The sequence below is a fragment of the Platalea leucorodia genome (genome assembly GCF_965183815.1).
Source record: "Platalea leucorodia genome assembly, chromosome: 11".
NCBI lineage: Eukaryota > Metazoa > Chordata > Aves > Pelecaniformes > Threskiornithidae > Platalea > Platalea leucorodia.
Genome location: NC_138833.1, coordinates 17,300,741 through 17,325,398, shown reverse-complemented (window position 1 = coordinate 17,325,398; position 24,658 = coordinate 17,300,741). Strand labels below are relative to the sequence as shown.

At 39.7% G+C, this 24,658-nt stretch overlaps 1 protein-coding gene across 5 annotated transcripts in view; it reads left to right on the top strand.

Annotated features, from left to right (window-relative positions):
- Nucleotides 1-24,408, top strand: part of LARS1 (leucyl-tRNA synthetase 1) — a 36,268-nt gene extending 11,860 nt beyond the window's left edge. For 4 of the 5 annotated variants that reach the window (XM_082324345.1, XM_082324341.1, XM_082324343.1 and 1 more), the window contains exons 13-32: nucleotides 628-681; nucleotides 4,429-4,569; nucleotides 5,151-5,228; nucleotides 6,164-6,249; nucleotides 6,342-6,407; nucleotides 6,511-6,593; nucleotides 7,254-7,392; nucleotides 9,514-9,726; nucleotides 11,137-11,194; nucleotides 12,098-12,161; nucleotides 12,772-12,955; nucleotides 13,217-13,307; nucleotides 14,167-14,307; nucleotides 14,883-15,023; nucleotides 15,118-15,228; nucleotides 16,346-16,456; nucleotides 18,644-18,748; nucleotides 20,606-20,701; nucleotides 21,696-21,828; nucleotides 24,043-24,408. In XM_082324345.1, the coding sequence (XP_082180471.1) occupies nucleotides 628-681; nucleotides 4,429-4,569; nucleotides 5,151-5,228; nucleotides 6,164-6,249; nucleotides 6,342-6,407; nucleotides 6,511-6,593; nucleotides 7,254-7,392; nucleotides 9,514-9,726; nucleotides 11,137-11,194; nucleotides 12,098-12,161; nucleotides 12,772-12,955; nucleotides 13,217-13,307; nucleotides 14,167-14,307; nucleotides 14,883-15,023; nucleotides 15,118-15,228; nucleotides 16,346-16,456; nucleotides 18,644-18,748; nucleotides 20,606-20,701; nucleotides 21,696-21,828; nucleotides 24,043-24,248 (2,301 nt within the window). In that variant the 3' untranslated portion in view covers nucleotides 24,249-24,408. The remainder of the gene's footprint in view (nucleotides 1-627; nucleotides 682-4,428; nucleotides 4,570-5,150; nucleotides 5,229-6,163; nucleotides 6,250-6,341; nucleotides 6,408-6,510; nucleotides 6,594-7,253; nucleotides 7,393-9,513; nucleotides 9,727-11,136; nucleotides 11,195-12,097; nucleotides 12,162-12,771; nucleotides 12,956-13,216; nucleotides 13,308-14,166; nucleotides 14,308-14,882; nucleotides 15,024-15,117; nucleotides 15,229-16,345; nucleotides 16,457-18,643; nucleotides 18,749-20,605; nucleotides 20,702-21,695; nucleotides 21,829-24,042) is intronic. The other variant, XM_082324342.1, reaches the window with a different exon arrangement.
- Nucleotides 24,409-24,658: the final 250 nt, after the last annotated feature.

The window sequence follows — 24,658 nt, the reverse complement described above, 5'->3', positions numbered from 1 at the left end:
GTGGAGGGTCAAAAGTGGATATCCGGTGGGTAAAATGGAACTCCCTTTAACTGGAGTTTTGCTATCTCTAACTTGAAACCAAAGTAGTTTAAAAATAAATGAAGTTAAAACCAGCTGGACTGGGACAGGTGTTTATTCTCAGACTTCAAGACGAGTTTTGGACAAGAATCGTGTAACTTCTGCATGTTAAGCTATAGAAGAGTACCAGTGAAATCAAAATAAATTCCTGTTGTGGAAATGACTTCCAGAGCTGAGATTAAAAGCTCTGTATGAATTTCAAATGAGACTTAAAGTAGCTGTTGCTATTACAGCTTCAAGAGTACATCAGTGTCTAAACAGGTATCCTTGGCTATTGGATTTTTGTCCCACTTGTTTTCAGGGTAGAGTGACAGTGTTTTTTTCCCCTCTTAAAAAGGTAGACAATTATGACAAAGAATCACCTGGAAATGAGATGGGCATTAAACACAGGTGTGAGAAATGGTGAGAAGGCAGGGAAGTGGCTTTTTCTGCTTTATAGTAAAATATGATATACAGGAAAGACCCTATGAATGGATTAAAAACCTTTAAATCTAGAAGATTTTTCTTCTAACCAAATTGCTTTTTTTTTTTTCCTTCCAACTTTCAAAGGCTTTGAGGGTGAAGTATGGCATCAAAGATGAAATGGTCCTGCCGTTTGAACCGGTAAGTACACCCAAATGTGTCCATCTGCAGTACACATTACTTTGTATTCACTGAGAAATGTGCCAAAAACTGTGCCTGCTTTTTCCAGAATTTCTATTTAAAGTCTTTCTGAGCTGAAAGAGCTGAAAAGTTTAGAGTAAAGTTTTCATGTTTTGCTATAATTGTAATATTTGGTCTGTTAGGGGTTGCAACCAGCGTTTGTTATTCTATGCTATACTTCAGGGATAAAGTATTAGTTTTTGTGGGAATTACTATTTTGAAGAATGGATTGCATCATTATACTGATAACCTGTTGGTTGGTTAAAACTTACCGCCTTAATGGGCAGATTATTATTGTATCTGTTCTACGCAAAGAGCTAAAGTCCCTTACTGTTAATGCAGACCCATGGCTGGATCTGTTTTCATTAGAAAACATAGGTTACAGTAAAACCATCCCAATGTTCAACATTACCCTTGCTTCCACATGCTAGCTTCAGTGCTGGTACAGCTTGGTACTGGTGTCATGTCAGGAGATAAAACTGGGTTATTGCTTGTAGGACGGCAGATCAGGAGTCACGCTGGGGACTGCCAGGAATTTTTGATTTGATGAGTGGAATTGCACTAATACTTTGTAAGTCCTATGTAACTTGATTAGTAGTTGTCGTGGTTTAACCCCAGCCAGCAACTAAGCACCACACAGCCGCTCGCTCACTCCCCCCCGGTGGGATGGGGGAGAGAATCGGAAGAGTAAAAGTGAGAAAACTCATGGGTTGAGATAAAGACAGTTTAATAGGTAAAGCAAAAGCCACACGCACAAGCAAAGCAAAGCAAGGAATTCATTCACTACTTCCCAGCGGCAGGCAGGTGTTCAGCCATCTCCAGGAAAGCAGGGCTCCATCACGCGTAACGGTTACTTGGGAAGACAAACGCCATCACACCCAATGTCCCCCCCTTCCTTCTTCTTCCCCCAGTTTATATACTGAGCATGATGTCATATGGTATGGAATAGCCCTTTGGCCAGTCTGGGTCAGCTGTCCTAGCTATGCTCCCTCCCAGCTTCTTATGCACCTGGCAGAGCACAAGAAGCTAAAAAGTCCTTGACTAGTGTAAACTCTACTCAGCAAGAACCAAAACATCAGTGTCTTATCAACATTATTCTCATCCTAAATCCAAAACAGAGCACTCTACCAGCTACTAAGAAGAAAATTAACTCTATCCCAGCTGAAACCAGGACAGTATCCACCCCTTATTCCATACCATTTACGTCATGCTCAGGTCCCACATTATCCAATACATCCTCATTAACCACCACCCCACTTATTCTATGGACCACTCCTGTAAAATGTCTGTAAAATGTCCATAAACATCCACAAATGTCCACATAATGTCCATTGGGTTCATTTAGTCCGTGACTGGGCTCCATCGGTGATGGTGATCACTCAGGACAGGAGAGGTGGTGTGTTGCGTGGAGTTATTGGGCACCAAAGCCAGCTCAGGTCGGGTTACTGCTGCACTTGCACTGCTTCTTGTAAGGCTTCTCCTCCATTTGTTCAGGTGGTTCCTGCTATGGTAATTCCTATAACATGCAACTCAGATCATGGGTTACAACAATTTAAAGGTATTTCCATTACAATCTCCACCCCTGGCCACTTTGGGCCAGGATTAACATTGCAATGAACTCCTCCCCTTGATCCTAGCCTGGCTAGCAACAAGGGGTTCCTGCTATAGTAATTCTCATAACATGCAACTCAAATCCTGGGTTACAACAATTTAAAGGTATTTCCATTACAATCTCCACCCCTGGCCCCTTTGGACCAGACCATTGGGTTTAACACTGCAATGGACTCCTCCCCTTGCCCCTGCTTCGGCTTGGACTTATCCACAGACTGTAGTCCCTTAGCGGTTTACCTGCTCCAAGCGGAGCCTTGTCTATGAGCCACAGTCTCTCCAGGGGTATACCTGCTGTGGCATGGATTTATCCACAGCCACAGTCACTTAGAGGTGCACCTGTTCCCACATGACCTTCTCCATGGGCCACAATGCTTTCAGAGATATACCTGCTCCAGCGTGGCCTTGCCCGCAGCCACAGTCTCTTCAGAAGTAAACTTGCTCCACCATGGCCTTACCCGCAGCCACAGTCTCTTCAGAAGTAAACTTGCTCCACCATGGCCTTACCCATGGCCACACGCTTTGAGGTGCTCCAGCATGACCTCATGCACAGCCACTGATGCTTCAAGGTGTACCTGCTGCAGCACGGACTTATCCACAGCCACAGATGCTTCGAGGTGTACCCTCTCCAGCGTGGACTTATCCTTGGGCCACAATCCCTTCAGAGGTATACCTGCTGTGGCACAGACATAACCATGGCCACAGACTCTTCGAGACATACCTGCTCTGGTATGGGCTTATCCACGTCCACAGGCGCTTTGGGGTGTCCTGCTCCCACATGGACTCATCCACAGGTCACAGTCCCTTTGACTCGAGTTCACACTGGAGTTCCAGCCTGTCCAGTACAGCAGCACAAAAACAGCAGCGATGCCCTGGCCATCTGCCAGCCCAGGGCATGGCCGTTGTTGTTATCAAAATGTTCCCAGGCACAGCACAGTAAGATGATAAGCAGTTCAGCAAGTAGCAAAAGCAAAAAGCAGCCACTAACGAGCACTATACTCTAATATACAGTAAGGCAAGCAAGCCCCATGGCAAGTACAGAAGCGTGCTGATTAATACCTAAACAGCACTAACAACTATAAATTCAATCTAGCACATTCCAATTAAATCTGTCATTATCTCGAACCCTTCGAGCCCCACGTTGGGCGCCAAAAAGGACTGTCGTGGTTTAACCCCAGCCAGCAACTAAGCACCACACAGCCGCTCGCTCACTCCCCCCCGGTGGGATGGGGGAGAGAATCGGAAGAGTAAAAGTGAGAAAACTCATGGGTTGAGATAAAGACAGTTTAATAGGTAAAGCAAAAGCCACACGCACAAGCAAAGCAAAGCAAGGAATTCATTCACTACTTCCCAGCGGCAGGCAGGTGTTCAGCCATCTCCAGGAAAGCAGGGCTCCATCACGCGTAACGGTTACTTGGGAAGACAAACGCCATCACACCCAATGTCCCCCCCTTCCTTCTTCTTCCCCCAGTTTATATACTGAGCATGATGTCATATGGTATGGAATAGCCCTTTGGCCAGTCTGGGTCAGCTGTCCTAGCTATGCTCCCTCCCAGCTTCTTATGCACCTGGCAGAGCACAAGAAGCTAAAAAGTCCTTGACTAGTGTAAACTCTACTCAGCAAGAACCAAAACATCAGTGTCTTATCAACATTATTCTCATCCTAAATCCAAAACAGAGCACTCTACCAGCTACTAAGAAGAAAATTAACTCTATCCCAGCTGAAACCAGGACAGTAGTACATGCTGCAAATTTACACGCAGAGTAACACAATACAGTAGAAGTTTGACATAGCCCTAGCACTTGCTTCTGCTACCATTAGGGTTCTTTGGTTAATACTGCTTTTGGCCAAGATATCATGCAGCACAAACGCTTTCAGGTAACTCGTAATGACTGCCTTTTTTCCCCTTCATAACCTCTGGTTCAGACTCCCATGTCAGCCTAGGGACTGCGAACCAAGCAAAATACACTTGTCTCTGTTTCGTTCAATGCATCACTTCTGGTGAAGCTTGTGAAATCTGGGAAACAAATCTTTGTGTAGGTTTTATGACATTGAGATAATTTGAACTGAATATCTGACGCTGTTTTGTTAATCCTCAGGTGCCCATCATTGAGATCCCAGGCTATGGCAACCTTTGTGCTCCATCAGTCTGTGATGAGCTCAAAATCCAGAGCCAGAATGACAGAGAGAAACTTGCTGAGGCCAAGGAGAGAGTGTACCTGAAAGGGTTTTATGAGGGAGTAAGTAATAAAAGATTTTAAGTGTTTTCTTGCTGAGTTTGATTAGGAGGAAAAAAGTGGGTAAAGGTAAAGAAAAAAAAAAAAGACTGCAAGAAAGAGGGAGATTTTTTTCTTCCTTTTTTCCCCAGACCACTTCTCATTTAGGCTTCTCCTGCAGTCGGAGGAGTCATGTAGAACTGAAGAAAGAGAATGGAGTAATGCAGGACTGCAAACTGAGACTTATAATCTGGTTTCCTAGCAAGTGATCACATGCTGGGGAGTTGATCAATTTTGTTATAAGTTTCCCAGTCAATACTTGTATGAAGAGAGCAATGTGTTGGCTTGTGTTGTGGGTGTGTTTTTGCCTTATTATTTCTGACTAGCTATGTTCAGTTGCCTATGTGCATGCTGACATGTATACAGACACATTTTGTGTTAAGATGACTGTCTATTTAATGAAAAAAAAAATCTGTATTCCTATTTTTTGCACGTCAAAGATTGCAGTAACTGCTACTTCTTTATGTTGATCTAAAGAGCTATTGCACCTATGTCTTGTTAATTAAAAAAAAAAAAAATCAACTCCTGTGACCCATCTTTTACAGGTAATGTTGGTGGATGGATTCAAGGGACAGAAAGTTCAAGATGTCAAGAAAGTTATTCAGAAGATGATGGTGGATAATGTATGTGGTACTATGCACACAGCTTCTTTGAAATTATCCATTTTGTCTTTTCCACAGTAGCCGAGTTGCTGAAGAAACCTCTCTGTTTTGGTTCTGCAGTCCTCTTAGTGGTGCTTTGGATTGCTACAGAGTATGAAATACTGCTAAAAGAAGAACCTTGTGTTCTTGGACTAAGTGGGGTGAATAGCTTAGAGACCTCTATTCCCTGCTTAATCCCATCACCTTGTCTAGGAAATATTTTGGTGGTCTGATTTAATCTTTGATATAGTTGGGAAGATACTGAAAGTGTGAGATCTGAATTGTCAGTCTTTTTCAAGCCTACAAATAAAGGATATCTGTGACATGCAAACACCTCATTTCTGGGGTTCACCATGCAGAGAAGGAAGAGCAGTAAATGAACAATGATCGTGTCATCTCTCTAGTAAGATCTTCCTGATGAGGACTGGAAGTGGGAGAGGCTTCAGTTATTTAGTCAATATTCCCTTGGCGCATCATAGTTATGTTCAGATTATAATATAACACTTCATCCTGCATCCAAATACGTCGTTTGTGAAGGTAGAATTAAAGCTCATCGTTCTATTTTTCTTTACCTTCCCCTCCCCCCCCCCTCTGTCCCTCAGGGTTTCTAGTAGCTGTTTTAATCAGTAGGGGCATAGTCAATGAGTAATATTTTGTGTTTCTGTCCTCCTTTTTGTCATGCGTGGAGACATTCTTTACGAAATTATGTGAACTGATACCTCAGAGAAGTACATAATCAAGTGTTGCTCTCATTTTAAAGTGAATACTGAGGCAGAGAGCCTGTGCAGTGATGAAAGCCACGCAATAAATGCTGTAAAACAGATTAGAATGGAGAGGATGCTTTCTAGTAAGATGTGAGGATTTTCAAGACTTTGCAAAGCTAAGATCTTAGCTTTTATTGCCCTTTCAACTCTTAGGATGAAGCCATGATTTATATGGAACCTGAGAAACAAGTTATATCGAGGTCTGCTGATGAATGTGTCGTGGCCCTTTGTGACCAGTGGTAAGTGAAGTAAAGCTGTAGTTACAAAGTTACTGCCAAATTATATCCTACTCGTGGATTGCTTTATTACAGTAAACTTTTCCTGACTGTAGGTATTTAGATTATGGTGAAGTGAACTGGAAGAAACAGGCATCAGAGTGCTTGAAACATCTAGAGACGTAAGTTATAAAAGCAGATGTAAAGGGGAGTGATTGTTGGCTGCTGCTGGTGATGGTCCAAGAGGGCTGAGAGAAGTAATTTGTAATAGCTTATTTCTTACAGGTTTTGTGAAGAAACTAGGAGAAATTTTGAAGCTACTTTAGGTTGGCTACAAGAGCATGCCTGCTCCAGGACATATGGCTTAGGTAGGCAAAACGCTCCTTTTCTCACTCTGCTTCATGAGGATGGTACTCATCACTTCACTTGGAAGGCTTAAGTGCTATCTAGAATCCAAAATGGTATAGGTAAGTGTAGAACAGATTTATCCAACTTAACATCTTGACCCAGCATCCCAGAGAAGGCACACTTTCTTGAAAACGCGTGTGGCCAGGGGTAATGTTATTTTTGCATTACTACAGTGATCCTATGCAGCATCTCTGTAGCTTTTTGCCTGGGCCGTTGATTTGGAAGGGATGTCAGGAAAAGGAACTAATACCATTTCTTGGGTGTTCTCCTTAAATTGTGACTAGCCTTCATCTTGTGTAGCCTGTGACATGGGCCAACTGTTATAACTCCATTATAATACACAGCAAACGATCGTGAGCTGAAGCTTGTTTGACAGTTGTGTTAAGAAGCTGACTACAAAAATAGCAAGTATTTTCTCTTGAATAAAATTTTCAAATGCATAAGTTGAATTTTTTAATAAAAGGATTTTTAAAAGCATAAGTATGGCTACTTGCATATATATATATATATATGTATGTGTCCCACTGAAAGTCGTAAACTGCTTATGTGTGCTTGAGTGTCACGCTTGTTAGTAGGGATGATGCTGACTGTATCTGATACCTGGCTTCCATCTCTTCTAGGTACCCGCTTACCTTGGGATGAGCAGTGGCTGATAGAGTCTCTCTCCGACTCAACTATCTACATGGCGTATTACACAGTGGCTCATCTGTTACAGGGAGGTAACCTGAGGGGCCAAGGAGAATCTCCTCTAGGCATCAGGTAAGGAGAGTGAATCATTAAGTTTTCTTGTTTAATTTGGTGTGTTTATCTCCTGAATTGTTCTTGGCAAAGGCTTGCCAAGCAGGCTGGTTCTTTGCTTTTGTGTTTAAAAAGCATCATTATTAAAACTTAACCTGCTGTTAGCTAAGTTACAGCAAATCTGCAGAAGGGAAATAAGGAAAGCGAAGGAGTGTGGTGGCCAGAGAGAGGGGAGGAATGTCCGTGAAGCAGAACTGTATGCAGAGTAAATCACCTTTTTTAATAATGGTTTGATTTGCCTTGAAATTATCCTTGCCAGGTGTTTTTGATTGGTTTCAGTGGCTGCTGAAGTGTGTCTGCTTACTGAGACTACTTTGCAATGATAAAAAAATTGTATGCTTCAGTGTATAAAGTGGGCAAGATTAGCACTTAGTTTTTGTCACTGTATTAAAAGTTGGTAACTCTCTTAGAAGCTTAGAACCATCTTTTATCCACAACTTGTATGTGGAAGCTTTCAAAGTGAGAGGGAGAAGGCATTTGTACCAAAATACCTCCTAAGACTGCTTTGTGACCTCTTGGTTGGGGTGGTTGTGAACTTTCAGTGATAGAGATCAGAGAGCTGAGATGATACAACTCACCTGCAATTGAAAAACCCACTGCGAATCTTATGCACTAATTCTGCATGTTTTATGAACTATTTTCTGGAGTAATTTACACATTGGAGCTAGAAGTTACCTTATTCAATGCTGTAACTACCCTGAAAACCATTTCCAAAGTGGAGATTCTTAGAAACAGAAATAGTTCTGAAAGACTTGGCAAGGTTTTAATTTTGGCTCAAACCTCTCTAATTATAGAGAGGCTACCTACATACTAGTCATGTCTGGAAACAAACTTTGAAGTGAGCATCCTGAGCACTGAATTATAGATTTGATGTAATTAAGTACATACAATTAGAGTGTACTCTTACACGAGTAGATAACATCTTTCTTATAGTGCTAGCAAACACTTTTTACTAAGACTTACTGTGTGGGGTAAAGTAAAAGGGCATTTATGGTGCATTGTGTCAGTTGCCATTCGGTTACAGTCATCTTTGGCGCCAAACATAGAAGCTAAGTCAGGGCACAACAGTAATTTAAAGCACAGAATAATAACTACCAGATCTAAAACAGCAAACTGGTGCAGGTAAGACTTTACTCTAGACTGGTGGTATCGACTGTCATTTGAACTAGTTGTTTAATACGTACTGGAGGTACTTGGGATCCAGAATGCTTTTCCTCTTTGCATAATACAGGCTGAAGCACCTTAGTAGATGTTAAGAAATAATAAACTTTGATTTGAAATGATTTAATTTGAAATGTGTGTAGGTAGTATCTGGTGGACTCCAGTGAAATGCTAAGGAGCTAGGAGTAAAAATCTCTGTAGAAACAAGAAGGATTTTTTTTTTTAATGCAGGCCCGTGGCTGCAGAACTGTGGGTCTAAGTTGCATCTCATCAGTATTTTCATTCAAAATTGTGGATCCTACCTCTAGTAATTGGTAAAATGTGTCTTACAGTAAATGCTAATTTTGAATGGATTAATTCCATTCAAAGTGAGAAAAGACCACTATTTTTTCCATGTAGGAGGCGCCCTTGAATTGTAGAGCAATTCTCTTGTAGTCCTGCTCTTTTACTTTCATGGAAGCCGGAAGGAATGGCTGTGTGACCCAGTGCAAGGGAGGGCAGAGAAACTTAGGTACTAGTAATAGGTTTTCAGTATTCAGTTAAAGTCACAAATGGTGCTGGGGGTGGAGGGGGCAGCGTTTGGAAAAGAAATCATCAGGTTTCCAGGACATTCAAGATTATGCTTTAATTATTAATTACTTTTTGTTTACGGGTGTCTTTATGCTTTATTGGGAAATATCAAAGGGTGTTTTAAGCATGGCATGGCTTGAGCAGTTCTGAGTTTTGATTTTTTCTGCTGTTGGACTCACTCATCTGATTGTAAGCAAAGTACCCATACACTCTTTGTCCATGTTTGCTCTGCTTATCAAATGGAGTATGTTGTGAGAAAGAATCAACAGTTCTAAGCTGTCTTATTAAAAATGCTGTGGAATGTAAGAGGAACTTTTACTGCCATCTCAATATGGGCCTAATTCTGTGCAGGGCACATCAAATGAGCAAAGAAGTTTGGGATTACATCTTCTTCAAGGCAGCTCCATTTCCTGAAACAGAGATTCCAAAAGAAAAGTTGGACAAGCTAAAGGAGGAGTTTGAATTTTGGTATCCTGTGGATCTCAGAGTTTCTGGCAAAGATCTTGTTCCAAATCATCTGTCGTACTACCTCTATAATCATGTGGCTATGTGGTCAGATCAAAGGTAAGTTTGGAGATAATGCAAAACAGGTGTGCAGGAGATAAAGCTGGAGAGTTTGTAGTTCTGGTACATTTGCTAGTGGCTTTGGACTGTACAACATTCAGAATTAGGTTGAAAATGTATTCCTTCATGTTGCAGCTTTGTTACAGTTGTCTATAGTACAAGTTACTGAAATTGAAGGCTTTTTACCGTTATTTCCCCTGTTTTTTCTGGTATCCTTTAAAGATTTTAAGATGCAAGATTCTTACGTACAAATTCTAAAACATTGTTTAAAGCAAAGCTGAAATCTAACTGCATAATATGACTTCTAGTTGACTTGCTGAAATCCTGTTTGTTCTAAACACTGGAATTCTAGCATGTAGCATAAGTGACTTGGCAGTTTCAGTCAGCTCTAGAGCAAACCTAAGGATTTATGTGTCCTAACTAAACAGTACCTTGGCTTGGTGCTTCTTTAGAGGATATGTGTAAAAACATATTGAAACAGCATTGGTGTATATTTAGGATTTTTTCCTCCTTTGGGAGCGGAAACAATACTAAATAGCAGCATCTAGAGCTAAATCCAAATGCAGCCGCTGTTGGAATTGTGGTGTTGGATGCTATTTTTCATTTGTTTTAGCTATCTATGGAGGCATGAAATGCTCAGTTAAGTAGCCACATGAAAAAGCAAATGTGTAAAAGTGGAGAAGAAATTTTATCTTTAGCTTTCATTGGCCTGTTTTATAAAAGTCAAATGTCTTCTGTAAATATCTCTTCTTATGTATTTTCCAGTACTGAATTGTATTCCTGTACTGGGATTTTAAGTAACATTATTATCATAAAGTTTTCTTTATTGCTTCTCAAGGCATTAAACCAGTGCATACATATTCCCATGGACCAGTACAGGTTGAGAATCTTTGCTGATCACACAGTGCTTTTAGAAGGATGTAGTTCTGTGCATTAAGATACTATGTTTGCATTCCCTTGAACCTCTATTTAAGAGTTGTATAAAACTGTGTATAGGAAAAGCTGTTTTCTCATGTATAGTAAAGATCATCTCTGGGAATTTGATATCTGCTTCCTCCATTGGTAGAGATACGTGGGACTTAGCTCTATCAAGTGCTTTTGGGCAATGCCAGTCACTGGCCTTTAAATTAAATGTAGCTGAATAGAAGGAGGTGGGGTAAATGAAGTAGGTGCAATGCTCTCTGCTTTCCATTTCAGCAATGATAATCCCTAACCCTTGTATTGTAGTTCTTTCCATCTTCAAAGACACTCCCTAATTTTTATTAAGACACCCCCTAGGTATTTTTTTTGAAGATTCCACTTAAGGTGTTCATCCCAAACCAGAACATAAAATGTGGTGGCTTTTTTTTTTTTTTTTAAGAGAAAATGTATTTTACTTTACCAAATGCTTTGTATCTTGTCTTCAAACAGAGAAAAGTGGCCAGTAGCTGTGAGAGCAAATGGACATCTCCTTCTCAATTCTGAAAAGGTATAGTGAGGTTTCATGTATGAGATAGCTTTTGTGGTTGTCAAAATAGGCACTTGCCAGACAGACTGGAAAAATCCTTCTTGGAGTTTAAGAGGAGGAAATAGTGAAAATTCTAGTTTCTTCATTGGTGCCTTCCAGTTTTTTGTTCATCAGAGGTAAAGACTTGCCTTTCCTCCAATTCTGTCTAACACTTTTCCTAAGTTAGCTCTTGTATAGCTTCATCAGTTTGGTAAAGATTTCAGTGCATTTCTGTTGAGTTTTAGGGTAATATAGAATGATTTTTTTTTTTTACTAGATTTTTAGCTTTGTTAAGCATTGGAGTAGGTGCAGTGAGAGGAAGAAGTTTGTGCTGATAACTTGCTAACGTATGCAAGTTCTGAAATTGAATTTAGTTGAATTTAAAAGTACCTGAACCTAGGAATTAGACCTTGGAGACTGTCCAATATGAAGCAAAAAAACCCCACCAGAGTCCTTCTTGAAAAATCAATGCAGGATGAGCTGAAAATGCCAATTTGAAGTAGTATTTAAGTTTAATTTAGGTAATTTTTGGAATTAAATTTTGGTACCAGTTGTCCCATTTTTCAAAGCCTGACAAAGTCTGGGGTGGAACCAAAATGATGCAGAAGGCAGCTACCATTTCCCTGCAGCTATGGTGGATATGGACCTTAGTATTAACAACTTGGGCAAGTCTCAAGACAAGTTCAACATTTAGGAGTTAGATGAGTGCTTGCAAAGTTGTCTGCTTTTACTGTGAGAACTAATTCAGATTTACCAAATTGCTTTTCTGTGATTCGTGAGAAAATACTTTCTCAATGGTTTGCCCAAACCCTTGTTGCATCTGTCTTGCTTATCCAACAACAAAATGGATGTGTGAGAAAACAAAGACTTTTCTATTTCTTTCAGATGTCTAAATCTACAGGCAACTTTCTTACCCTGACTCAAGCTGTTGACAAGTTTTCTGCAGATGGTAAGTATGTTCTGACCTGCATCTGGTTTTCAATTATGCCAAAATGACTAAAATTAGTGTTTTGCTCTCAAAGGAGCAGTGGGTTTATTGGAGTAATGAATTGCAATAAATCTACCGCTTACCACCTGCTTTTGTTTGAAAAGCTGAACTTTATTTAGAAAATTGGGATGCATGTTAGCACAACACCTGTTTCAACCAAGAACTGCTCTTGGTGTTGAGACCTCCTAGAGAGTGCCTATTGCATTCCTCTGCATTCACTTAAGAGATCAAAACGTTAAGACGCACACTGTTGATGCGTGCTGTGTTCATACATGTGTGCCCTGGTTCCTTCTTGCACGGTCTTGTTTTTTGGACAGTGATTGTACTAGTCTCCTGGTTCTTGGTGTCTGTTTGGTTTCCTTCCTAAGGAGGGCAGTGTACCTTTCCTGGGTAAAATGCATCCTTTGAGACATCTCTCTCTAGTTGGCCAGGCAGTTTGTAAATTCACTTTGCGCTTTATTAACTCATAATGAAAAGTTAGTTGTAATTCATTTTGACTCCCATGCCTCCTGCATCTATATCTACCAGCTGATTGCATGCCAGCCATGTTAGCTGATCCAGTTTCTTTCAGGCATGCGATTAGCCTTGGCTGATGCTGGAGACACTGTTGAAGATGCCAACTTTGTGGAAGCCATGGCAGATGCTGGTATTCTTCGTCTCTACACATGGGTGGAGTGGGTAAAGGAGATGATTGCAAACAGAGACAGTCTAAGAAGTGGTCCCGCCAATACCTTCAATGACAGAGTCTTTGCCAGGTATTGTACAAAGGCTAATAATACAGTTTGGTCCTTTTTTTTTTTTTTTTTTTTTTTTTTCCCCCCCTGGAAGGAGCATCTCTGTAGTTATTTTTTTTCTACAAATTGATGAATTGCATACCCCCCTCATTACAGAATAGGTTATGTGATTGTGCTGCACTGGTGACATTGGTAGTGTTGTTTTACACAGTGTTGCCATTATGTGGGGTAGACTATTGATAGAATATTGATGTTTTCACTTCACTTTGCTTCCCTCCCTAGTGAAATGAATGCAGGCATAATGAAGACGGACCAAAATTATGAGAAGATGATGTTTAAGGAAGCTCTGAAAACTGGCTTCTTTGAATTTCAGGTAGGAGGTATCTTTTCAGCTGTAAGAAACTAACACTTGGTATTTGTTACTTTGTGGATTTCTTTTGATCCTGGTGTCTCTGATCCTTAATTATACAGCTGAGTTGGAATCAGAATTGTGCCAAGAAACAAGAGTACTTTAGTGGAATAAATCTGAAATTATAAAGGTCTGCTTGTGTCATTTTTACAAAGGTCCAGAGGAAGACAACTGTCATGCTGCAAATAGTCCTGATATCTAATATGAGCAAAAAGCTGCTTAAAAAAAGACACTATTAAAAAGAGTGTTTCCTTTCTTTAGCTGCTTTGTAATAAGGAACGCTTCATAAGAAATCCAGATATTACGTCAACAAAATTGTTTGGAAGCAGAGTGCTTTTTGATATATTCAATAAACCATGTCTCCGGAATGTCTGCTCAACCATGCCGCTTCGCTTAATGAATTACAGAGACTCCTTTATGTGGCTCCTTTGTGATATTCAGGAACATGATTAAGTAGGCTGAGTTATATATATAATGATAGATCACATTCATTGCCTTTTTCTTATTACTTATTAGTATCTTTATGCAAGCTATTCGGGATGATAGTACCTGATACACAGTTGTGGATATTTTTGTCTTTTATGTCTGTGCCAATAAACACTCTTTAAAAGTACCATATTAATGCAAAAATCAAATGGCCAACTGACAGATTCACACTCAGGTGCTTCAGGAAAATACAGTTCTTGTAATAATCCATTTTTGAGTTCTAAGCTGCTTACATTCTAAAAACATATTAGAGCAAAGAATTGTGTGTGTTTTCTTCCAAGTGTTTCTCCATGGCAGTTGGAGTGTGTTAATGATGGTTGCATTGGCTGTGTTTCAGGCAGCAAAAGATAAATACCGTGAGCTGGCAATAGAAGGAATGCACAGAGAGTTGGTGTTTCAGTTCATTGAACTTCAGACTCTGCTGTTGGCTCCTATCTGTCCTCACTTGTGTGAGCACATCTGGTCACTGCTGGGAAAGGTACTAATGTTTCAGTTTTGTCATTTGATTCAGATCTAAGCTTTTACTGATTTTTTTTTTTTTTTTTTTTAAAGTAAGGCTCGTATCAGGCTTATGGATGTCTTTCATATGCGAGTAGAAGAAATATATGTCTTATAATATGGAGAGCCATAATAGCTTATTGTCCCTAGGACAGGGAACATGCAGAGTTAGCCTGTAACTGTGATGATATATGTAACTTCAATACAAGTCACTTCAGTTGTCTCCTCACAAAGAGGTGATCTAAAACGAACCCAAATAATGCAATATTCCTACACTTATGCATGAAACTTAGGTTTTTTTAAGTGCCTTGTGCTTGTAGATGAAGTTATGTAGCTATATGGCAGGTGTAATTGTATGTATAGTCCTTAACATACTTGCAAATAAATGCTTGTTGGCTGTATGCTTATTCCTTTACAACCTAGTTATAGGTGGGTGCTCATTGAGGTTCAGACTGTCTAAACTCCAGTTTCCAGTCAAGCTATAATGGGCTGAAAAACCATCAGATACTGATGTGTTTTGATCTCAGCGCATGTCACTTCTTCCTTTCTTCAAAGCCGCATTCCATCATGAGAGCCTCGTGGCCGATAGCAGGTCCTGTGGATGAGGTATTAATTCGCTCCTCTCAGTACCTCATGGAAGCAGCTCATGACCTCCGACTCCGTCTCAAGAGCTACATGGCACCTGTGAAAGGAAAGGTGAAGTGTGCTAGGTCATCTTTTTAAGTGTGCATACTTGATAAGTCTGTATTGCCTCAGGACTCCTTCCTAATATTTTTCTTTGTTTCCTTAGAAAAGTACTAAAGAACCTTCCCAGAAGCCTTCTCACTGTACCATCTACGTGGCAAAGAACTACCCGCCTTGGCAGCACACCACCTTATCAGTTCTGCGCAAACACTATCAGGTGGTCATCCTTTCATGTGTCTTTGGGCTGCTTACCTGCTTTTTTGTGGGCTCCTTTTTTCTATCTGTAAAAAGTTTATAAGCTGTAATTTGTTACCAAATTATTTCAATACAAAGCAAGATAGTTTTTATTTTCTTTATGCTTTTACAACTGTCCAATGAATTTTGGTGCTTAATGAAAATTTCCCAAGGAATTTCATTGATTTGACAGTACGATTTCATTGTTTTTCGACAATCTGAGTAAAAAGCAGCCCATGTTCTGTTATTTTTTCTTTTTCATTTGTAAGTGGATAGCTTTTAAAATATTCTTCCCAAGTGTGTTTCTGAGGAAACATTGTTGACTGACAGATTAATGCTACCTTACTATGCAAGTAGGCTTAGAAGCGTTGTTTTGGTCCTTGATGTTATGTTCAGTGATGTTACAAGAAATATGTTGAAATGGAATACATCAATCATAAGTAGAAGAAATAAGCTTTTCTGAAAGCAGAAGAATCTGTGCTTCTGACATGGGGAAGCTGATAAGAGTGGCTTTTGGCATCTTGATGAACCATCCTTCTCAGCTTGAACAAATCAGTATTGTAGCTGATAGAAAGTCATGACTTTTCCAACTTGTGGCATTGAGATAAACATGTGAAATTTGTTTTTGGGGTATTAAACTTCGGGCGTTCTGTAGGGGTTTTTCTGCATCAGTGTTAAAATGTGCTGTTTGGTCTGATGCACTAAATAGGATTCTTGCAAATATCTAAATTTTGGATGTAAAACCCAAACAGTTCAGGAAACTAGTGCTTAAAAATATGCTTGTGAAATGGCTTAAATCTGGATTTAAAATGCGTTCTGGTAGAAAACTTGTATTAATACACAGTCACCAGAAATGATAATGAAAACGTGGAATAATACTGAGTTGCTCGAATGGCAGTAGTTATCTGGGGTTTTTTGGTCAAAGTTTTAAAATTTTACTTAAAATGTTTCAAAGGCATGGGAAAATTATTATATGTGGAATCAATGATAATGACAAACCTTGCTGGTATTTATGGGAAAGCACGAACCGTATATGATATTAGAGGGCAAGTTTTTTTAATCATACCTATACTTTTTAATGGATGTTCATCAATGTTTAGGTCAGTGGAGGTCAACTGCCAGATAATAAAGCAATTGCCAGTGAGCTTAACACCTTGCCAGAACTGAAGAAGTATATGAAGAAGGTTATGCCTTTTGTTGCCATGATTAAGGTAAGTGTCAGAGGGACAGGTCTTGTACAGAAAAAGCTTTCATGAATGAAACGTGTCGGACAAAAGCAACGATAATCTGTAACTTCATGCATGGGTATTGTTGTTTCCTTTATTTCATTCCTGGATCTCCTGCTAACTTCTGACTTTGGTCTCTGTCCTGCCCCTTGCTTATTTGGCACCTTCATGTTTTTGTTTATAAGCTACTTTGACATCTCTGGAAGAAAGATGTAATAAAAAGATCTCTACGTTAATTGGCCCAGGTGAACTACTGGTCTAGTCCAGGCTTGGTAGTTTGTGTATTTTGCAGGTTGTACAATCTGTGCTTCAAATACAAGTGGATTCCTCTACATTTGAAATGCATCATATTTGACTTCTCCCATTTTTCATGTTGAAATGAGAATAAGGTGTTGCTCTGGAGACATAAAAATGCTTAACACTTGAAAGTTAAGAAGACGACTAGGGATAATTGATTGCACTACATTTAAGGGAGGAAAAAAGGGACTGTTCTGAGCCCTGAATGGAATTATGAATTTTGTGTATCATTCTTATTTTTTTATCACTAATATTCTGATATTTCATTATTATTTTCCCAGAGTCATGCAAGCCTATGCAAATCTTGGCTTGCCTCTTTTTTTTTAAAGAAACTTTTTTGTGCTTGCTGTTGCAGATAAAATTCAATACAGCAACTAGGAAGGTTCAAGAAGCAAAGAATAAGCAAAATTTTAAATAAAACAGAGGGCAGAGTAGGATTTAAAACCTTTTTGACTTCTACTCATGATCTGTAGAAGTTGAGAGGGATTTGTAATGGAAAAAACCTTAATGAGTATAAAAATATTACTCTTAAAGCTTTAGCTTGATTTTTAAAATGCATGTAATAATGTCTTCTATTTGTAAGCTTTGTCATATTTTATAAATGGAGGTGCTCTTTTCCCCTCTCCCTAGGGCTATTCTAATTATTCCTTTTCATGGTAGCTCAGAAGCCTTCAGAGGAACAGAGAGCACAAAGCAGCTATGAAGCTTCCTGTATAAGTAAAGTTTGTAAAGAGATGTAGTGATGGGTTAGATCAACTGATAACAGTTGGAAAAGGTCAGAAAAGCTTTCAGTCCTACAAGTGTGTTAGGTCTGAAATATCCTTGTTTCCTGATGTCCTTACTCTGGCACTAGTTAGTGATCCCGGTGCACGCAGGGAACGGGTTGGCATGCTGAGCCTTACCCAATAATCGATCCTTTCACTTTTAAAGAGCAGTAAGGAATTTCACATAAAGACGTAGAAACATCTGAGCTCACACTCCCTAGCTCGGTATGTTTTTCTCTGAAACCAATTATTCAGCAATTCCAATGTACAAGGAGCATTTCTGCTTGTGCTTCTTGTTTGTCAGAGGAGAGCTTAAATGTGGAAGAAACTTTGTGATTTACAAAGGGAAGCAATTCAGTGTTAATGTAGGGAATCGTTCACATTGAACTGACAAGGAAACCAGGAAACCACAACCATGCTGAGTCTGACAAAGCAGAGCTTCAAAGGAGACAGCTGGCTCAGCATATGAAAGCAAGAAAGGGACAGATTAAATTCCGAAGAGGAAGTTCTGTTTTAGTAAAAAAAAAAACCCACCAAAAAAACCACGTGGTTTTTATATTGCCTTTAATACTTTGTCTCTTGTGACTGTTGCTGTTGGCTTTCTGGACTAATTAAGTTACTTTTATGTTAACGTATAAAGTAGTTGTTATTTCCCTGCAGAGAACTTGTTTTACAACTGCTGTGAACATGTCCAGTTGTTGTATGCTTGTCCTTTATTTTAAACTAGGTCATAAGACTGAATTTCCTGCTGTGAAATACCACTGAAATGCTGACTATCTTGTGAATTCTCAACCTGCACATTAAGTAGGGATTATAAATAACTGTGAATGTCAAACACCTTTTCAATTCTATATTAAAAATGTGTTCTAATTGCTCTTACTCCTCCCATCAGTGTCACTAACTCCCTGTAGAAGAAACCCTGTTACAAGAAAATTATTGCTCCTACGTTAGCATGTTGTGCCAGCAGAGAGCTCTCATATTTAAAAGCCTATTCTTTTCATGACTAATGTAGATAGTTTGCCAGTTTGAAGCATTATTTTACTTGCAGTGTTCAGAGAGTTTTAATCTTTTTTTTTTTTTTTTTTTTTTCCCCTCCCCTCCCCTCTGACAGGAAAATCTGGAGAAGAATGGTTCACGTGTTCTTGATCTGGAACTGGAATTTGATGAACGTGCAGTGCTCATGGAGAATATTGTCTATTTGACAAATTCCCTGGAGGTTGGTATATATTTGGCATATTCATTACTGGTTTTTATTGGGATAGCTGGAGGACCAGCCTTTCCTAAGGCTCTAAGCCTGTTTACATTATCTTCTGGGTGTATGTTGCTCAAGTAGTAGATTTTTAATCAACTTTCTGTATTTCAGTCTTGCTGTTTGAATTTGTCAAGTATAGGCATATAAATCTGTTAAATATAGGCATGAGACACAGTGGTAGGTGTGTAGTATGCAAACATGTCCCCACAAAACAGAGGTGGTTTTTGCTGCAGCACTGGTTGTATCTGTGGTAGCGAAGTCCAGTGACACTTTTGAAGAGACGCTTTTCTCTGAGCCAACCAGTGTCTTACGTTTTTTCAGCTGAAGAAATGAGAAGGAGATGTTTCAAGGCATTACTAGCAAGAATGATCAGAGTCCTTAGCCTTGTATCCTTGGACTCTTACAATGGCATGTTAACTGTAGCAGATTACCCTGCCCTCTTTAAGGAGCAGGTTCTGGGCAGGGCTTTTAAAACTAGGGTATATAGGATGCCAGTCTAGTAGCAGTTATGCTGTTTTGTATGATAACCAGAATTTAGTTCAATAGGCAATATGTTAATGAGGGGACAGCTCAGGCAGGTTTCTGTAAGGAAAAAAAAGGCACCTGTTTCAAGAATTAGAAAACACATATATATTGCAAAACTTCATTTTGTAACCTGTACAGTATGAAACAAATGTGATTTCATTGGACTTGTCCCATATCAGAGCGAAGCCAAGAGCGAGCAACAACTTTTTATTTTAAAATATCTGTAAATCTGCAAAACTCACTGAACTGGGGGACGGAGCAGTTAAACAGTGGATCTGTTAAGCAATGGATCTTTCATGTGGGAGAATCTGTAGAAACTCGAGAACTGGGCTATGAAGTCTCCTGAAGTTTAACAGGAATTGTCAAGTTCTGCACCAGGGCAGAATTAGCACATTTTTGTATAAGTTGGAACTGGCTGGCTGGCCATCAGCTCTGCTACAAAGGACTTTGGGGTTACTGTGGGCTTGTCAAGATTAATGTAGACTTAATGTGAGTGTGCTGCCACTGCAAATGAGCCGTGCTGTGTGTTGACCTACATTAGGAGGAGTTACCTATATAGGTTGTGATTTGGCAAGTCGAGGGAAGTCATCCATCTCCACTCCGCTCTGCTGAGCCCGAATTTGGAGTATGTGTCAGTGTTGTGCTCCACTCTTATCCTCCTCCACTCCACACCCCCAGTTTAAAAAGGCTGTTGAGGCCTTGGGGCTGTTGAGCAGAGGACCGTCAAGATGGCTGGGGGCAGCCTAGAGAGCGTGACCTCCAGCGAGAGGCTGAAGGAGGTGGGCTTGTTGAGACTGGCTGAGGCGAAGATCTCGGAGAAATCTTCTGCTACTTGGAGAGTTACAAAGACGATAAAGCCAATCTCTTTCTTGGTAGTGGGCTGATAGTCAAACAAGGGACGGTAACTGGGAGTTACTGCTGGAGCTGCAGGTTGTGAGGCTGAGATGGGACGTGAGGAGAGTTTTTGGATTTGCTAGGGCAGCAGTGTGGTGTTGGGGCAGGCTACCCGGAGAGGCTGGGGGATCTCTGGCCTCAGAGGCGGACTTGGTCCAGCGTGGGCAGTAGTCCCACTTCGAGCAGGGAGTTAGTGAACCTCGGGGGTCCCTTCCAAACAATATGTTGTGATTTTGGGTGTGCTACTGTTGCCTTATATCAATGCACATTTACTTTCCGCTTTACTATGCGAACAGTTGTTTGATAGGCCTGCTAACTTCTGTTGTTCCCTCCAAAACGATTAAAATCCTGTTTATTTCCCTTCCTCATCCCCCCCTCCCTTTTTTTTTTTTTTTTAAACAGCTGGATCACATTGAAGTGAAGTTTGCGTCTGAAGCAGAAGATAAAATAAAAGAAGATTGCTGTCCTGGAAAACCATTTTCCATATTCAGAACTGAGGTAAAATCAGAAATTCAGATATTGGAAGTCTGAAAACTTAAAAAAAAAAAAAAAAAAGCGCAAATTTGCCATTTAAAAACTTTAATCAGACATGAACACTGGATTTTTTTTGCCTTTGATCTAACACCCCTTCAAAACAAGAAACACCTCCTGAAGCAATTATGAGTTTGGTTTTTTTTTTTTTCTTCCTCTATATAGAGCCCTAAATGTGGCTGTGGTTGTACCTTAGCTTTAAGGCTTTTCCAGTCAGCACAAGTTAATGATTTGACCTGAAGACTGTTAAAACAGGTGACCGGAGCATTAGCATGTTCTTATATTTGTTTCTTTCAGCCATATGCCTCAACCACCAGTCTTTAGATAAGGTAGATTGTATTCTAGTTAAAACATAGGCCAAAAATAGAGAATTGAGAAGGTCTTATGCAAGTATGGCTGAATCTCCCTTTACCACGGTTATTTAGGAATTGTTGTGTTGCTTATTATACTTGTTTTAAGGTATTCTAAATTTCCATGTGAAACTTTGTATTACTTGTTTGCTGAATCCTAAGGTGTTTTTTAATACTTTCTATGTTTATCCGTTAGGTTATAATGGGCTAATAAATGGCGTTCAGTTGCGTAAAAATAAAACCTTTCAAAAGTATTCATACAGCTGTGTCATGGAGTCTTGGAAGAGTTAGTGAGTAACGTGTCAGATTTAGTGAAACTCTGCAACAGTGGCATCGTATAAATATTTCTAGCTCTAATACTTTTCAACAGTAAAAATTTGATTGATTTCCCTAAATATGTCCTAAAAACTTGGGTATACTGTGGCTTATGTTTTGAAGAGTTGTGGGAGCGCTTTCATTCTGCTACTGGCAGGCAGTGCTTCTGAAGGAAGTTCATCCATGCAGAATATTTGTTGATAGATGATGTTTATTTGTTTTAGTTTCATGTTTCCTCTGAGGCTTGGATCACAAATACATATTCTCCTTTAACGTTTGTATTAACTTTCTTACAGCCCAGTGTGTCTGTATTTTTGGTGAACCCTCAACCGTCAAATGGCCACTTCTCTACAAAAATTGAAATCAGGCAAGGAGACAACAGAGAGACAGTGATCAGACGCTTAATGAGGATGGACAGAGGAATCAAAGGTAAAATACTAGCACAGACATACAGCTGTCACATGCTGATTAGATGAATGTTTCCAGGAGGGAAGTGGAAACAAAGCTGCTGAATTTTGTGCTGCTGTTATAGATGCTTAGAAAGGAGCAAGAAGTTTTGTGTTTGAGTGAACAAGAAAAGAGATAATCTGCAAATAGGCAGGCTTTTCTATGGGTTTTCCTCATTAGTCTTTTGCTCTGCCACTGGTACACTGAAATCTAGTTTCAGCCAGAGATTAATACAGATGATATTTCCCCTTGTGCTTTGAATTTCCAAGAAAACGAGTTAGACCCAGAACTGGTTATAGGCAGCTTCTGCTACTTCTAGTTTGGAGCTCAGGGCTGAAAAAAAAAATTGCCAAATTTATTTTTCAATTTAGCCTAAGGTGAATTAATTTAACAGTTGCTACATTGGCTTCTAATAATTTCTGTCCCAGTTCATAGTGGAAAACTATCTGTTCACTTAAAATTGGGATTACTGAAGAATTGCTCAATAGCCTATCAATTACCATTGTTTATTTCAAACTCGAACTAGCAACCTCTGTGGGAACTAGTTTAGTACTCCTTTTGAATCCTCTGAGCTATTTCTTCCCTCTCTACTCTTGTATTCTTTATGCACTAGTACTTCATTTCAGCTGTTAAACATTGAACTCTGCAGTCGTAAGAGACACAATAAGTACTGGAAGAATTTCTTCGAGAGCAGTCAGTCCATGGGCAATAGTGGATTCCAGTGTGAAAACATTAAGACAAAAGCATTTCATCACCTGTGAACCTGACTGCATTTACCTGAATTCCATCATAGGAAAAAAAAAAGCAACTCTATAGAGGTTCCTTTTTTGGCAAAAATCCTGATTGCTGCCAATAATTACTTTGCCTCCTCTTGCTTCTTTGCTTTCTAGATAGTTTTCTGTTTAGTAACTTTATGCAGGGCTTTTCTGCTGCCACGTAAGTACTTGAGGTGGCATGCACTGACAAGACAGAAGAGGAGAGATGCTGTTTTATCTTTGTCACTGTCTCATTGTGTGGCACTGAGAAAATCTTGGCCCCTTTCCTGTTTTTTGCCTTGTTGCAGTTGGAATAAAAGCTGCCTCTTAGGAGTGCTGCTATGGTCACTTTACATGTTTGTGATACCTTGGCAGTCTAAAGGTGGTCTTTGTAAGTAGCAGTATTTCAGGGTGGGTGCTTTTCCTTGATTTTTTTCATGGAATTAAGCAATGTTTTTTCTAGCGTACTTGTTGATAATTTTAGTATTCCTCACTTATCCACCTGCTTATAAAGATATTTTAGGAAAACGCAGAATAGCATGATAAAATTTCATGTCAGACATTGTTGAAACAAACTTTAAGTTTCTGGCCAGTGTAATGAATGAAAATAGTTTTCTTAAAGGAGCAGCAGCTGTGTTTTTGTTGAAGAACGCAGGAATTAAGAATCAAACCAATCTGAAGCACTGTGAGCTGGGTAGAAAAGGAATACTGGACCTCATCCAAAAGCTTGTGGCAGCAGAGTAATTTTTTCTTTCTGTATCTTTCAACAGCTTGTGTTTGTATTAATATTTATCTGTAGAACAAAGACAGCTATGTACCGATGATGGTGCATGCAGAGAGGAATATATGATAAAGTATGTAGCAAAATACAGGCAGGGGGAAGTGCACTGTATACATAGATTAAACGGTGACTTTCTCGCTCTCTGTCTTTTCCAGAAGGTGTCACTGTTCTGTTGGTGCACAAGGGCAAGAAGGTTGTACTTGGAGGAAGTCTTGGCTGAAAGATCCCAGGCTTCCTGAGATTTGTCTTGTTCTGCTTAGCAGTCTTTTATTAGTATGCATTTTAATAGGGAATTGTATTTAAAACAACTCTCACCTTCCCCTTTCTCCCAGTCTCTGAAATTCATTCCTCGGAAAATGATACTGTAACTGTTCAGTTACAGCTGTCCCAAAGTCAATAAGGCAAATTTAGTGCCTAGAGTGAGGTATTTGGGTTGGTATTTCTGTGTGGTTTATCCCCATTTCTGCTGATAACTTGCTGTGCAACCACTGAATGACGTTTGTAGTGGGTGTAAACCTTAGTGTGAATGTTATTCCCGAGAGAATGTATTTCCTTGGAGCAGATATAGCAGTACCAAATATTAAGTATTGCTTTAATTCAGTTGATACTATAGCTTGTGTGTAGATCCCATAGCCTAACTAGCCACTCTCTTTACTGCAGATCAGTCTAAAGTGAAGCTGATGAGGTTTGATGATCCTGTGCTTGGGCCACGCCGTGTTCCAGTCCTTGGCAAAGAGGAAGCGGAGAAAACGCCTATTCTGGAGGAAGCCATCTTCCACATTGACCTGGCCGAGAAACACGTTCGCATTACTGAGAATGGCCTGACAAAGGACATCGGTGACACAATTGTTTATCTAGTTCATTAAACTGGCGCGTACCTGGCTTGATCCCTGGCAGTAAGATGGTTCATCGAGTGACTTCAAAAGCATCTATAATGAACAAAGATGAGAATTTGTTCTACAAAAAAAAAAAAAGCCCACCCAAAACAACCTAATTTTGCATGCAAGTTTACCCCTTCTCTTTTAAATGTGGATATAATAAAACTATTTTCCTCTGGCCCTTTGGCTTTTCTTGAAAAGAAACGGTTATCCTGAATGTTAACATGGCAAATCTTCCTTTTCAGCTGCAGCCAGTCTTTTCAGAGGCAAACTAGAATACCACACTCAGAATTCCGCTCCCTCTTTAAATAGGCTGGGATCTGGGTAGAGAAGTTGGTTGTAAATCTCCTGTAACAGAGAGCGAAAAAGTTGCTTGCGCACCTCTGTATTTTACTTTT